Source organism: Perognathus longimembris, chromosome 14 (genome assembly GCF_023159225.1).
Source record: "Perognathus longimembris pacificus isolate PPM17 chromosome 14, ASM2315922v1, whole genome shotgun sequence".
Lineage (NCBI taxonomy): Eukaryota > Metazoa > Chordata > Mammalia > Rodentia > Heteromyidae > Perognathus > Perognathus longimembris.
Genome location: NC_063174.1, coordinates 36,021,148 through 36,036,139, shown reverse-complemented (window position 1 = coordinate 36,036,139; position 14,992 = coordinate 36,021,148). Strand labels below are relative to the sequence as shown.

Sequence of the window (14,992 nt, the reverse complement as noted above, 5' to 3'; positions counted from 1 at the left end):
GTAAAACTATATAATAGGAATGTTGCTGTATTAGGTCCACTTTTTCTGCCACTCACTGGAAGGATGAGTTTTGCAATAGAGAATGTGTTTCCTCACAAGCAAGCAAAGTATAAGGAGACAGGAAACGTTACTCTAAATCTAGCTCCCCAGAATAGAGTTTGGGAATATTAAGGGATGGGGAAAGGTGGTTGGAGGTGAAATCAGTTGCCTGCATATGCATAAACTTCAAGGGTCTTCATAGGACACATGTTCAGAAAATGATAGTGTTGGCATGATCTGCAGATAGAGATTTTGGCCTGCTAAAGTTAAAAAGTCACACATGGACATTTGCCCAAGCCCGATTTCAACCCAAGTGACCTTTATAGGTCCCTGAAAAGCAACTTAGGCAACTGTTATTATCATCACCTACCTGTCAGAAGTGCTATATAGAACAAGATTAATAGTACACTAATAAAATAATACTGAGTTTTGTAACCTGCAAAATTAGTTTCAAAGTCAATTAAATGAGGGAAGAGGTGATGCTGTTCAAAATATTCTCATTACCTGATTTATTTAACTATAACACCTCTGTACCTCACCTTTACCATACAAATAAATAAATAAAGTAACTAAAGCATGTGAAACAGAAGGTCCATTCAGGATTTTTCTTGGTATGGGAAATGTTTCTTTTTTTTTTTTTTTTTTTTTTTTGGCCAGTCCTGGGCCTTGGACTCAGGGCCTGAGCACTGTCCCTGGCTTCTTCCCGCTCAAGGCTAGCACTCTGCCACTTGAGCCACAGCGCCGCTTCTGGCCGTTTTCTGTATATGTGGTGCTGGGGAATCGAACCTAGGGCCTCGTGTATCCGAGGCAGGCACTCTTGCCACTAGGCTATATCCCCAGCCCGGAAATGTTTCCTTTTATAAATATGAGTTTATCCATTCAATAGTTGATGCATATACCTACGTGTATCTCATCATATAAAATAACATTTATAAAAATGAACTCCAGGAAATGGAAACAAGCATGTTTTCTTTGCTTGATGTTTTTGTTTTCTTCTCCTTTTGTGTTGTTTGAACCCTCTTTGGGAGGGTAAAAGGAACACAAAATAAAGGGACAAAGAGTGAACAAGTATAGCAGTGATACTCACTAGAGACTATGTTGAAAATGAACTATATGAGTTACAGGTGGGGATGGGAGAGGAAAACTGGGAGAGAGCAAGGGAAGGGGTAGAAGGGGTAACACTGTTAAAAAATAAAAGAAATTTCCTCTTTATCTGACTTATGTAACTCTAGCCCCTCTGTACATCATCACCTTTATAATAATAATTAAAAGTGCATAAGAAAAGAAAAACAACAATTGATGCACATTTAGATTGTTTTTGGTATCTGGTTGACTAAAGCTATACTATATTATTATAGTATAATTGTATTTATTTATTCCTAAGTATTTTATTTTTCAATGCTTATAAACTGCAAGTTTTTAATTTCCAATTGCTCATTTGCACACATATTTAAAAAACAATTTATATATTGCTTCTTATATTGTATCTTTTTTTCCTACAATTGTGCTAAAACCACTTGTTAGATTTAATAGTGTTTGGTTCTGATTTTAGTAGTCTTTGGGATTTTCCACCAGAAACATCATATTCTCTATGAACAGAGACACTTATTTATTTTCCAATCAATTACATTTAATTTTTTTTCTTTTGCTAGATGGTACTGGCAGAATCTATTGTATGCTATTGGTTAAGTACTAGATAAGGATAAGAGTAGACTACTGTTACCAATCGCAGTAAAAAAAAATCCATGTTTTATTATTACATAATGATGCTAGGTGGAGGTATTTTTGTAGATTCCTTTATCAGGCTGAGAAAGTTCCCTTCTCTGGTTTGATGAGAATTTTATTATGAATAGACTGTCTTTTATCTATTGGGATAATTGTGTTTTCTAATGTCTTGACTTTTATACTTTAAAATTCAAAATCAACCTTGCACTCTTAAATTCCACTTACTTGGGCTGGGAATGTGGCTTAGTGGTAGAGTGCTTGCCTGGCATGCATGAAGCCCTGGGTTCTATTCCTCAGTACCACATAAACAGAAAAAGCCAGAAGTGGTGCTGTGGCTCAAGTGGTAAAGTGCTAGCCATGAGCAAAAGAAGCTCAGGGACAGTGTCCAGGCCCTGAGTTCAAGCCCCAGGGATGACAAAAAAAAAAAATCCACTTACTCATGATATAAGACTATCCCTTTTTATTGCTGAATTTGACTGGCTAATACTTGAGTATGAACCTGTGAACTGATATTCATGAATGACACCTGTCTATAGTTTTCTTGTAAATTTTCTGGAAGAATTTGCATAAAATAGGTATTATTTATTCTGTAAATATTTATTGTATTGCACCAGTAAACCATTGGACCTAGAGGGTTTTTTTTTTCTTTTGTGGAAAGATTTTTAAATACAAGTTCAGTTTCCTTAGCAGACTTCTGTTTCTTCTTAACTATGTTTGGTAGATTATTTCTTTCAAGAATATGTCCATTCCTCAAAGTTGCCAAACTCTTAATGTCTGATGTAGCTATCAGACAATAATGACTGATGTAGCTATTCATTCTTGATATTGCAAATTTGTTTCTTCCTTCTCCTGTTCTTGCTCAATCTGGGGAGAGGTTTTTGCTTTTATTGTTGTTTTCATTGTTGTTGTTATTGTTGAAAAAGGGTCTCTCTGAAGCCTAAGCTGGTCTCAAACTCACAATCTTTCTGCCTCGGCCTCTCGTACAGATATTACGGGCATGTTATACTCCCCATACCTAGCATGGGGAGAGAGTTATCCATTGCACTGATCCTTTCACAGATCTAGCATTTAATTTCACTAATTTTTTTCTTAACTTCATTAATGTCTACTCTAATCTTTTTTTTTTTTTTTTTTTGGTCAGTCCTGGGCCTTGGACTCAGGGTCTGAGCACTGTCCCTGGCTTCTTTTTGCTCAAGGCTAGCACTCTGCATTTGAGCCACAGCGCCACTTCTGGCCGTTTTCTGTATATGTGGTGCTGGGGAATTGAACCCAGGGCCACATGTATACGAGGCAAGCACTCTTGCCACTAGGCCATATCCCCAGCCCCTGCTCTAATCTTTTATTATTTCCTTCTTTCTGCTTATTTGGGGTTTAATTTATCCCTTTTATTCCATTTTTATAAGTTTAGACCATTGATTTGAAACCACTTTCTCCAATATATGCATTTCATTGTATAAATTTCCCAGTGAGCACTGCTTAAGCTATATTTCACCAATTTTGGTATCACAAGTTTTCATTTTCATTCACTTCAAAATACTTTCCAAATTCTTCTACTCCTAGACAACTCTGAAGTGTTTTATTTAATTTCCAACTATCTAGAGATTTTCCAGGTATGTTTCTGTTACCAGTTGCTAACTTAGTTCTCTTTTTTTTCCTTTATTGACAAAGTGAAGTACAGAGGGTTACAGTTTCATATGTAAGACAAATACATTTCTTATCCAACTTGTCTCCTCCTCCCTCATTTTTCCCCTGTCTTCCCCTTCCCCAGTTCCCTCCCCGCCCCCCATGAGTTGTATGGTTGGTTTAAACCAATTGGTTTTGTAAGTATCACTATTGCAATGGTTTGTCTTTTTATCCTTTGTCTCTCAATTTTGGTGTTCTCTTTCCCTTCCCTGGTTCCAATACATGTCTAAACATTATCTTGGGTACTTAGATCATTTACTGTAATACCTTAATTCTCTTGTGACCATAATTTGTACCATTTCAATCTGTTAAGTTTGTTAAGATTTGTTTTATGACTCAGAATGTGGTCTCTTTTGGTGAATATCCCATGAGTACTTGAAAGGAATGCATATTCTGCTAGCATTGAGTGGTATATCCTGTGAATGTCAATTAGGTCAAGTTGGTGATAATATAAGTTGGGTCTTCTAAATCTTTACTGTCTTTCTATATACAGCTCTATCAATTATGGAGAGAGAAGGTGCAATCTCCACCCATAAAGGCATACATATATGTATATAAACATACACAGTCTTAAGCAAAATCAAATATAAATTTCTCATACTATAAAATATTACAGTTCACTTATAATTGAACAAAAAGATATATAGCATGCCAAAATGGTAGAGAACAGGCTGGCATGCATTGCTTCCCACTGAATCCTTACAGGCCATCAAACATACACCTACTAAATTAGTTCTACTAGACTAAGACTCTCTTCTCCTCCTTCCTGGCTTTCTGATAAGTCCAGATATCTAAAAGCCTTTTCTAAATTTAAGAATCTTCTTTTTTTGCCAGGCACCCATGACTCACATCTATAATCATAGTTACTCAGGAGGTTGAGATCTTAGGACCACGGATTCAAACCCAGCCTGGGAAGAAAAGTTCCCTTAGATTCTTATCTCCAATTAGTCACCAGAAAACTGGAAGTGGCTCTGTAGCTCAAAGTGGTAGAGTGCTAGCCTTAAGCAAAAGAACTCAAGGACAGCGCCTAGACCCTGAATTCAACCCCCACAACAGAAAGGAGGGAAGGAAGGAAGAAAGGAAGGAAGGAAGGAAGGGAAAAATTGAATTCAAGACTAAGAAGAGAAACTCAATCTTCAACTCATACATTTAGAAATATTTCAGAATATCAGTGCCTGCTGTGTGTCAGGCACTGTTCCTCATGCTGAAAAGAACAGTTAAAGTAGACAAAGACCCTGTAACCACTCTATAGAATAGAAGGGATATAAAGCATATTGATATAATATACTAGAGTAAAAACTTATGGATAAATACAAAGCATAGAAAGAGAGATTGGTGAGGTTATACAGAGGCAAGTCCTCACTAGTAAAGTATCAGGAAAGGAAAACCATATGGCTATTTAGAGGTGAAATCTTCTTAGGTAAGGCAAAAAAAAAGCACTCTTAAGTAAAACTGCCTGCTGGGATGTCTGCAGAACTGCAAGGAGGCACAAGGTTAGCTAATTTGAAAAGTATAATGAACTATGAAATAATATTGTATTTTAGGAAATTTAGTTCCATATGAAACCACTTAAAGTATAGTACAAAAGCTAAAACTGTCATGATTTTCTACTCAGATGAAGTAATTAGGCTATGAAATTTCTAACATTTGCTAAAGGAAGTATTTTTCAAACATCTTTTAAAACCAGTACTTAACTGACACACAAAAAATGAATACTACATTGTATTATGTAAGTACATAGTATATTGTGCATTTAAGTCTAAGCAGTAAAACATGGTAAAGATGTACAGATACTAACTACCTATTCTTTCAAAGGGCTCTACTCAAAACAAACAAAAGATGTTAGAGACATAACTTAAACAAAACAGTTCCTGCCTAGCAAGTGCAAGGCTCTGAGACCAAACAGGTAAGGGGGTCGGGGAGGGGGGGGGACGACCAGATGGAGAGGAGGGAAAATGAGAAAGAGAGAAAAGGACAGAGAGAGGGAGGGAAAGAGGAAGAGAAAGAGAAACTGAAAGGGAATGGGAAGGGAAAGAGAAAAGGAAAAAGAAAAGAAACAGAAAGAAAGGAAACTAACCTCAGGAAAGAAAATAATTTCAGAAAACCTGAAAAGTATTGGCTTACAATTACTATTTTAAAAGAAATAAACAATTTCTAAAAAGTATATTTTCACATTTTGCACAGGTTAGCTAAAAAATATGAATTAATAAGCACATTCATTCAAGTACTTCTGGCATGTTAAATGCCTCATTATCCTTGAGTATGGAAAATATTAATTCATATTTATTACTTTAAATAACTACAAGGAAATTTAAAAGATCAGCAGTATCCAAGATAAAGTTTGTAGGCCTTAATTTTAATCCAAATTATGAAATTAACAAAACATTCAAATATATAGAACTTCATGCATGTCATATTTTCTCCTGTGACTTTTTGCTTAGCTTTATAATCTAAAGAGCTATGTGGCTATGTATACATATTCCTTATGTTGTAAAGATCCAAGATTTTAATTTCCCCAAATCAAATCTGAAAACTAAAACCTTTAACCCAATTTTATCTCAGGTTAAGGAATTTCCTTCTGTTTGGATGAGCCATGACTAAAGTTGAAAAGCCTGAGCTGGGTATGGAAGTATATACTTATAAACTCAGCACTTACAGGAGGAGCTGAGAACTGGCTACATGGCCAGTATATTGCCAGCCTGACCCATACATCTAGACTCTATCTCAAAAAAGGAAAGAAAGAAAGAAAGAAAGAAAGAAAGAAAGAAAGAAAGAAAGAAAGAAAGAAAGAAAGAAAGAAAGAAAGAAAGAAAGAAAGAAAGAGAAAGAGAGAAAGAGAAAGAAAGAAAGAAAGAGAAAGAAAGAAAGAGAGAGAAAGAGAGAAAGAGAGAAAGAAAGAAAGAAAGAAAGAAAGAAAGAAAGAAAGAAAGAAAGAAAAAGAAAGAAAGAAAGAAAGAAAGAAAGAAAGAAAGAAAGAAAGAAAGAAAGAAAGAAAGGCAAGCTTAGCAATACTAAGTGTTGTCGTGGTTATAGAAGAAAAACCCTCCCACAAGCTGGCAGATGAAAGTAAAACTTGCTATATCCTTAGGAGTTATAGTTTGTACACCACAAACCCTTGCAATATTGCCTCATCTTCAGATTCCCTGATAACAGCACCCACAACTGAGAACAATGCCAAATCATTCCAGGTTTTCTTACTGGAGCTTTCATTACTGACACTCCAAATATACCTTAATGGTTGACCCTCTGGCAAACCAAATCCAACTGTATACAAAAGAGTATTGAACACACAATATAGGATCTAGTCCTAAAGTATTTACCAAGTTGACGATTACAGCAGTAAAAGAACTTCATAAAACTATGCCTAGGCTATCCCATAGTATTTTACTACTTAATAGTTATCTCTTTGTGACAAATGTGATACAAAACATACACAATAAGTGAGCAACAATAAAAAGAGTATCTATTATAACTGTAAACAATTAAGCCTGTCCCTGTCTCAAATCATAAAAAGGGTAGAATAATCTTAGCAAATGAAGTAATTTAAGAAAATAATACTCTTCTCTGTACATCAGTTTGATAATAAAAATTTGAAAAAAAATAATACTGTTGCAATTGAACTGTACTATCTTAAAAAGTCATCTATTTTATATTTTCCTCTATTTGATTACCTGATATTATAAATCAATAAAGTTAATGGAAAAGAAAGATAAATGAGAGTAAAAGAAAAACTTACTGGTATTGAAAACTCCTCTGCCACATGTTTCAGTAAAGATGCTTCTTTAGCCAAGAATTTGTTCCTTTCTTTCATATTGCCTTGAAGTTGTGTGTCAAATTCTTTTCTGACTACAGAAGCAATAGAGTCCACAATCACAAGTTTAACACCTTTTGAAATAATATCTTCTTCCAAAGATTTGATCCTATAAAAGCAGAATTTATAAAATAATAGACAAGTTGAAAACATAAGTTAAAAATAGCATGTTAAGGGGCTGGGAATGTGGCCTAGTGGTAGTGTGCTTGCCTTGTATACATGAAGCCCTGGGTTCAATTCCTCAGCACCACATATATAGAAAAAGCCAGAAGTGGCACTGTGGCTCAAATGGTAGAGTGCTAGCCTTGAGCAAAGAGAAGCCAGGAACAGTGCTCAGGCCCTGAGTTCAAGCCCCAGGACTGGCAAAAAAAAAAAAAGTTGCATGTTAAAAGTTCACATTTGGGCTGGGGATATGGCCTAGTGGCAAGAGTGCCTGCCTCGGATGCGCGGGGCCCTAGGTTCGATTCCCCAGCACCACATATATGGAAAACGGCCAGAAGCGGCGCTGTGGCTCAAGTGGCAGAGTGCTAGCCTTGAGCGGGAAGAAGCCAGGGACAGAGCTCAGGCCCTGAGTCCAAGGCCCAGGACTGGTGCCAAAAAAAAAAAAAGTTCACATTTGTCAGGTGTCAGTGGCTTATGCCTATAATCCTAACTACTCAGGAGGCAGAGATCTGACAATTGCAGTTCAAAGCCAGCTGGAGCAGAAAAGTTCATGAGACTCTTATCTCTGATAAACTACTCAGAAAAAGCTGGAAGTGGAGCTGTGGCTCAAGTGGTATACCACTAAGCAAAAGAAGCTAAGGCCCTGAGTTTAAGTTCCAGGACTAGCAAAAAAAAAAAATTTGACTTCTTTTTAAAAAATAGTTAGCTTTAAAACAACAGCAAATTGGTCTTCTCTAAGTTACTTCCTAAATTACTTCTCTAATTTATTTCCCATAATTCTCATGCATGAGAATTTTTTTCCTTTACTCAGAAGCTAAAAGATGAAAAAGGAAAGATTTTTTTAAAGATATTTTTCAAAGTATTGCAAAAATAATTTTAAAAAATTCAAAAACCCAGCATACCGTTGTAGAACTTCATCACAGGTGAGTTCCCGATAAAGATGAACTTTACTACTTGTCAAAATTAACTTTTCTTCAGTGTTAAAATATCTGGGAAAGCGGGATTCCGCTATCTCAATCAGCCTAGATGGGAAAAATAGCACAGGAAATAAGAATCAATGACTGCTGAACCTCTGTGGATTTTACTTGGGAAACTTCTAAGCTGGTTTATCATAGACAGGTTTAAGCAAAATGCTGGAAATATAAGCCTGGAATATGACCTGTCCTTTTCCAAAGAGTGGCTGTCAGAGCCTGAGACCAACGAGGGCTTTGAGGTCTCATCTAATCTTGAGTAAGCAATAATCCCTCTAAGATTTATTTTCTTGGGAATAAATGTTTAATGAATAATATTTTGCAAGCACTAGCCTTGAGCAAAAAGAAGACAGGGACAATGCACAGGCCCTGAGTTCAAGGCCCAGGACTGGCAAAAAACAAAAACAAACAAATAATATTTTGCCTTGATACATTAGTAAATTTTAAAAATGCTTTCATTTTCTAAAATGCACAAAGTGTATCTGAACAAATAGGGTATATAATCATTTTAATAATCAGATGTCAGTAAGTTACCATGTCTCTTTGCTTTTAAAAAATAGCCTTTCTCAATTAAAATTTAATTCATATAAAAAAACAGTATCTTCTACTTAATAAACAATATTATTATTTAGACAAATTGATGCCTCCTGGTTGTTTTAGAGCAAAGGAAAAATGACTTTCTAAACATGAAACTGTGACCACAAGGCTAGATCCAATAAATGAGGTGTGCTGAGTGTACAAGAATAACAAGCTGAAACAGAGGCAACCATTATCAGCAATAATTTAAGAAAACATGGGGGCAGGGGCTGGGAATTGGCTTAGTGGTAGAGTGCTTGTCTAACACCCATAAAGTCCTGGGTTCAATTCCTCAGCACCACATACATAGAAAAAGCCAGAAGTGGTGCTGTGGCTCAAGTGGTAGAGTGCTAGCCTTGAGCAAAAGACACTCAGGGACAGTACTCAGGCCCTGAGTTCAATCATCAGAACTGGCAAAAAAAAAAAAAAAGAAGAAGACCATGATAAAAATGACTATGACATGGGCAGAAATGACAAATGTTTAGTGTTTAAAATGTTAAAAATACAATTCTTCAGGGCTGGGAATATGGCCTAGTGGTAGAGTGCTTGCTTCGCATACATGAGGCCCTGGGTTCTATTCCTCAGCACCACATATACAGAAAAAGCCAGAAGTGGCACTGTGGCTCAAGTGGCAGAGTGCTAGCCTTGAGCAAAAAGAAGCCAGGGACAGTCAGTGCTCAGGCCTTGAGTTCAAGCCCCAGGACTGGCAAAAAAAAACTCTTGGAGTTTAACTGTCTCCCAGTTAAAAAGACACTTTATCAACCCTACTACTTGGCCATCCAAAGGGCCTGGTAGGAGAGAGTGTAAACATGAAAACCATCCTATCTTTTATGTTCATTTGGAGACACGGAGTACAAAAGAACACTGTTTTCATCTCTAAACAGTTAAGAGTTCTGAGAAGAGACTGATCACTTGAAACAGATAAACAAAGAAATTTCTTTAATATGCTGTAATCAGAAATGAAAGGGAAACAGCAAAAACAGCAAAAAATAAAGAGAAATAAAAAGAAACTAGCCAACAATTTTCTTTAAAGTATATTTTAAACAAACTAAAAAGAAAAAAAAATGATTAGGTTGAATGGAAAGAAGAAAACCATGCTTTAGGAGTAAGAATTGTATCCAAATAGATGTAGGGAAAGAGAGAGAGAGCAACATGGCTGACATAATAATTTAGAGGTTCAGGAAGGGGACAGGGATTAAAACAAAAGAAGGAAATACAGTAAGGAAAGCAGGAAGAAGTAGTAAGCATTATACCAGCAGAACCAGCCAATTCTAAAACACTTAGAGGAAAGGTATATAATTTTTTTAGTAAGGCAACTATTTGTTAAGTTTAGTGCTCATCAGAGAAGTCAACTAAAAAGCTATAGTGTTTCCCAGAAAATGTTAATAATGTGGCAACATCTAGCAGAAACATGAAAGCTTCTCAAAACTTGCCACATGGCAAGGAACCAAATTGAGAATATGTAACTCATTGGATTTCATGCATTTGCTTGTGTGGTAAAAAGTTTTGGAACATACTACAGCTATCTCATTCCACGAAGGCTTCTCAGTAGAAATAGTGATCAATACATAAACTATCTTTATTCAGTTACCATGCTCAATAATGTAGTGAATGGGTGTTTATACATCAATATGCCATCATTTTCTATACACTTCTTTAAATGTTTTTATTTTAGAAAAAAATCTGAAAAACACAAGAGCTAAACATAAATGTACCATATTCATAACTATCATATATGCATATGTATGTGTCATATGTATCATATGCATAATTATATGTCATATGCATATGCTCTTTAGGGCAAGCAACACAAGTTAGCTTTGACTCCCATGACAAAACAATGCCAACTAATGGACACCTTCTTATAAAACCAATAGGGAAAATACATTATTTGTTCAATTTGTATATAGTAGAATTCTCATAGTTGCCAAAATATTCATTGGTTTAAAATATGGGGATGGCTCACTGAATTAATCTATTCAGCCACATTTTCAAAATATTTATTAGTATGTATCTAAGACTACAAGTATCTAAGACAGCCTCAGTACCCAAGGGGTTAAACCCCAGATTACTTACTCGCTTACTTACTTATTTACTTATTTATTTATTCTTGTCAGTTGTGGGGCTTGTGCTCAGGGTCTGGGTGCTGTCCCTGCGCCTTTTTGTGTTCAAAGCTAGTGTTCTACCACTTGACGTACAGCTCCACTTCCAGTTTTTGAGTGATCAATTGGAAGAATGTCACCAGGACTTTCCTGCCCCAGCTGGCTTCAAACCGAAATCCTCAGATTGCAACCTCCTGAGTAACTAGCCACCAGCACCTGACTCATTATTTAATTTTTAAACAGTCTAGACGTACATTTGACATATACATTAGCATCCTATCTTAGCTTATTTTCTAAAAGATGTGTGAAATAAACTAGCTAATGCATTGTTTGGTATTTGGGATTTTGTTCTACTTTCTTGTGCCCATATTAGGACTTCAATTCAGGGCCTGGGTGATTTCTGTTAAGTTTTTTCCCACTCAAAGCTGGCACTTTACCACTTGAGCCACAGCTCTACTTCCAGGTTTGCTGTGGCTATTTAAAGATAAGAATCTTATGGGCAAGCTGGAATCCTGTGGTTCATATTTGTAATCCTAGCTACTCAGGAGGCTGAGATCTGAGGATCAAGTTTCAAAGCCAGCCCATGAGATGTTTTTTGTTTTGTTTTGTTTTGTTTTTGTAAGTGTCCTGGAGCTTAACTCAGGCCTGGGCACTGAGCTTCTTTTTGCTCATTTGAGCTACAGCACCACTTCTGGATTTTTTTTTTTTTTCTGTTTATGTGGTACTGAGGAATTGAACCCAGGGTTTCATGCATGCTAAGCAAGCACTCTACCACTATTTTTGTTTTGTTTTGTTTTGTTTTGGGCCAGTCCTGGGGCTTGGACTCAGGGCCTGAGCACTGTCCCTGGCTTCTTTTTGCTCAAGGCTAGCACTCTGCCACTTGAGCCACAGTGCCGCTTCTGGCCGTTTTCTGTATATGTGGTGCTGGGGAATTGAACCCAGGGCCTCCTGTATACGAGGCAAGCACTCTTGCCACTAGGCCATATCCCCAGCCCCTCTACCACTATTATGTCACATTCCCAGCCCCTCTTTCTTAAATCTTAGTATCACTGTAGGCTCGTGGATTTAAGTATTTCATGCCTTAGTTTCTTTTTTTTTGTCAAAGTGAAGAACCGAGGGTTTACAATTTCATCCATAAGGCAGTGAGTACATTTCTTTTCTTTCTTTTTTTTGCCAGTTCTGAGGCTTGGGACTCAGGGCCTGAGCACTGTCCCTGGCTTCTTCTAGCACTCTACCTCTTTAACCATAGCGCCACTTGCGGCTTTTTCTGTTTATGTGTTGAGGAATCGAACCCAGGGCTTCATGCATGCTAGGCAAGCACTCTACCAGTAAGCCACATTCCCAGCCCTCATGTTGACTTCTGAGTCATCTGGGCACTGCAGATTTCACTTGCTTCCTTACTATCTAATATAATGTTTTAGACTCAAAAGTTTCCCAGTCAAGATTGAGAAGCAGTCATTTCTTAGGGAATCCTCATTCCTCTTGTAAGGAAGTAGCAGTTGGATTTCAAAATCTGGAGTAACAGCTACCAATTAATACTTACCAAACATTTTCTAAGTAGTTAAAAGTTGACAGGCCAATAGCACATAGTGAAAAAGAAGAGAAAATTGAAGATAGACCAAACAAAAAGGAAATAATAAGCTCTAAGCAAAATAATCAATGGGGAATTTACTTAATCAGATCCACTTTCTTCTAAATGGTACTGCTTAGAGAGAAATAAAGAAAGATCTGATTCATACACAGGTACAGAAGGATCCAAACACTGTATCTAAGTATACTTTGAGCAGAAGAAAGGAATCAATCTCCAAATGTATACATATCCCAGCTAATGAGTGTCCATTCATTTTGCATCCAACTAGCAAGTACTTTTGAAGCAGCTGATCTTTTTCCTTTCTTGTTAGTCTTTTCCTTTCCCCATTTCCTGCCAACATTCCTCAGCTGCTTTACCTTCTTCCTTCCAGACCTTCTGCAAAACACAACTTCTCCAGGAATCCATCATACCATCAAGAAAAGGATAGAAAAAAACAAAAATAAACTGCATCCTGTGTCTATTTTCAAAGGAAAATTCCCTTAAGCAATATATGACACATTTCATCTTAAAAATACAGTAAATGTTAAGCTATTTGTAAATGTCCCACACTGTCTAAAGGTTATAAAAGCAGTATAATGGAAAATAATAAAATATCCTACCTTTCAGCACTAAATGCAGACTCTGTATCAATGTATACGACAGCTCCTTCTAAACCTCCCATGTTGGTGGGTAATGTAGCCAATACACTCATCATTATGCAAAACTGGGTTTTTCCACAACCTGGTGGACCTGTAATCTAATTAAAAATAAATAAATAAATAAACACACACACACACACACACACAGACATAGCAAATCCTTTTAGGAACTTGCTGCACAAACAGTCCCAACTAGCCTGTGCACCCAGAAAAGAACCTAGCCCTTCTACCCTAACATATCCATTGTATGTAATGAATTAACTTTTTCCCTAAGCATCTAGATTGGTATTAATTATTTTCTATCCTTGGGAGGAATGGGCAAAGTCTGTGTTTTGTAATTCAGATGAAAAACTACAATTGAGAGAGGCTAGAGTACTCATACATTTTTTTTTTAACTATAGGGATTCCTTGGGAGGAATTATTATTGCCTTTGTGGAATGACTTAGCTGACCAGGACAGATAATTATAAATCATGGCTACCTTATGCACTTGATCCATTCTGCATAAGGCATTTCCCTAGGTAATTCTTTGTCATGTTGAGGTATATCTCAGGGGTGAGGGGTCAGAAAGATGCCAGAGCCAGCTGCATACGCCTTCAGCCACCAGAATTCTAAGCCAATCTCTGTACCTTATGAAGCACACAGGCTCTGTTATTTTGTTAAAGCAAAATGGACTAAGATGAAGCTTTTAAGTGTTGGGCAACTTTTAGGTTAATTTTTATTGTTATTATAAAGGAGATAAACAAATGGGGTATAGTTACATAAGTCAGGTAAAGAGTACAATTCTTTTTGGACAATGTCACCCCTAAAATGGGTTTTTATAAAAATTAGCAAAATTGATACCATTCTAACATACTCTTTTGTACATTTGACATAATCATCTATGTTACCCTATATTGCTTAAAGATAACGTAATAGAAAATAACGCAATAGAAAAGGTAAAAGTGTTACCAGAAATATCCATGTGTACTCTACAAAAATCATTTTTACTGTATTTTATACTATACCATGCTACACTTTGCTAATCTATCCATTCACCAAAGGATCAATCTTAGATTGTTGTTTCTAATGCACATCAATGACAACAATGTGCTTTTTCCCAACAGTTCAGCATCTGGACCATGAACTCAAGTTTAATGTATATAATCTTCTTCCCTTTTAGGTCAATTTGTCACTCAATGAGCTTTATAAATGTTTGTCTACCCCTTATATATCCCAACGTATGCATATACACAGTTTATGATTTGGTTTTTATTTATTTCATGAGGATTGAACCCAGGAGTCTATGAATGCTTAGACAGTATTCTAACACCTGGCAGGTAAATCCCACTCACATGCAATCTAAACTTTTAGTATATCAAAACATTACTATCCCAGGAAATTCCCTCATATACATTGCTTTATGCTCAGGAAGCCTTTTCCCTGGCAATACCTTTACCTCGGTGGCACACACATATACACATACAAATAGTTGTTAGGCGCTGGTGGCACACGCCTGTAATCCTAGCTACTCAGGAAGCTGAGATCTGAGGATCACAGTTTGAAGTCAGACTTGGCAGGAAAGTCCATGAAACTCTGAACTCCAATAAACTTTTCAGAAAAAGATGTTAAGAGCATTAGCCTTGAGCACAAAGAGTCTCAAGGATAGCACCTAGGCTGTGAGCTCAACCCACAGGACTGGAAAAAAAAAAAAAG

General features: G+C 36.6%; 1 protein-coding gene across 4 annotated transcripts in view; it reads right to left on the bottom strand.

Moving 5' to 3' along the window:
- Rad51b (RAD51 paralog B) overlaps nt 1-14,992 on the bottom strand; it is a 517,654-nt gene that overhangs the window by 485,487 nt on the left and 17,175 nt on the right. For all 4 annotated transcript variants that reach the window (XM_048362612.1, XM_048362611.1, XM_048362610.1 and 1 more), the window contains 3 exons: nt 13,260-13,396; nt 8,323-8,442; nt 7,184-7,367 (listed from right to left, as the gene is read on the bottom strand). In XM_048362612.1, coding sequence (XP_048218569.1) covers nt 7,184-7,367; nt 8,323-8,442; nt 13,260-13,396 — 441 coding nt within the window. The remainder of the gene's footprint in view (nt 1-7,183; nt 7,368-8,322; nt 8,443-13,259; nt 13,397-14,992) is intronic.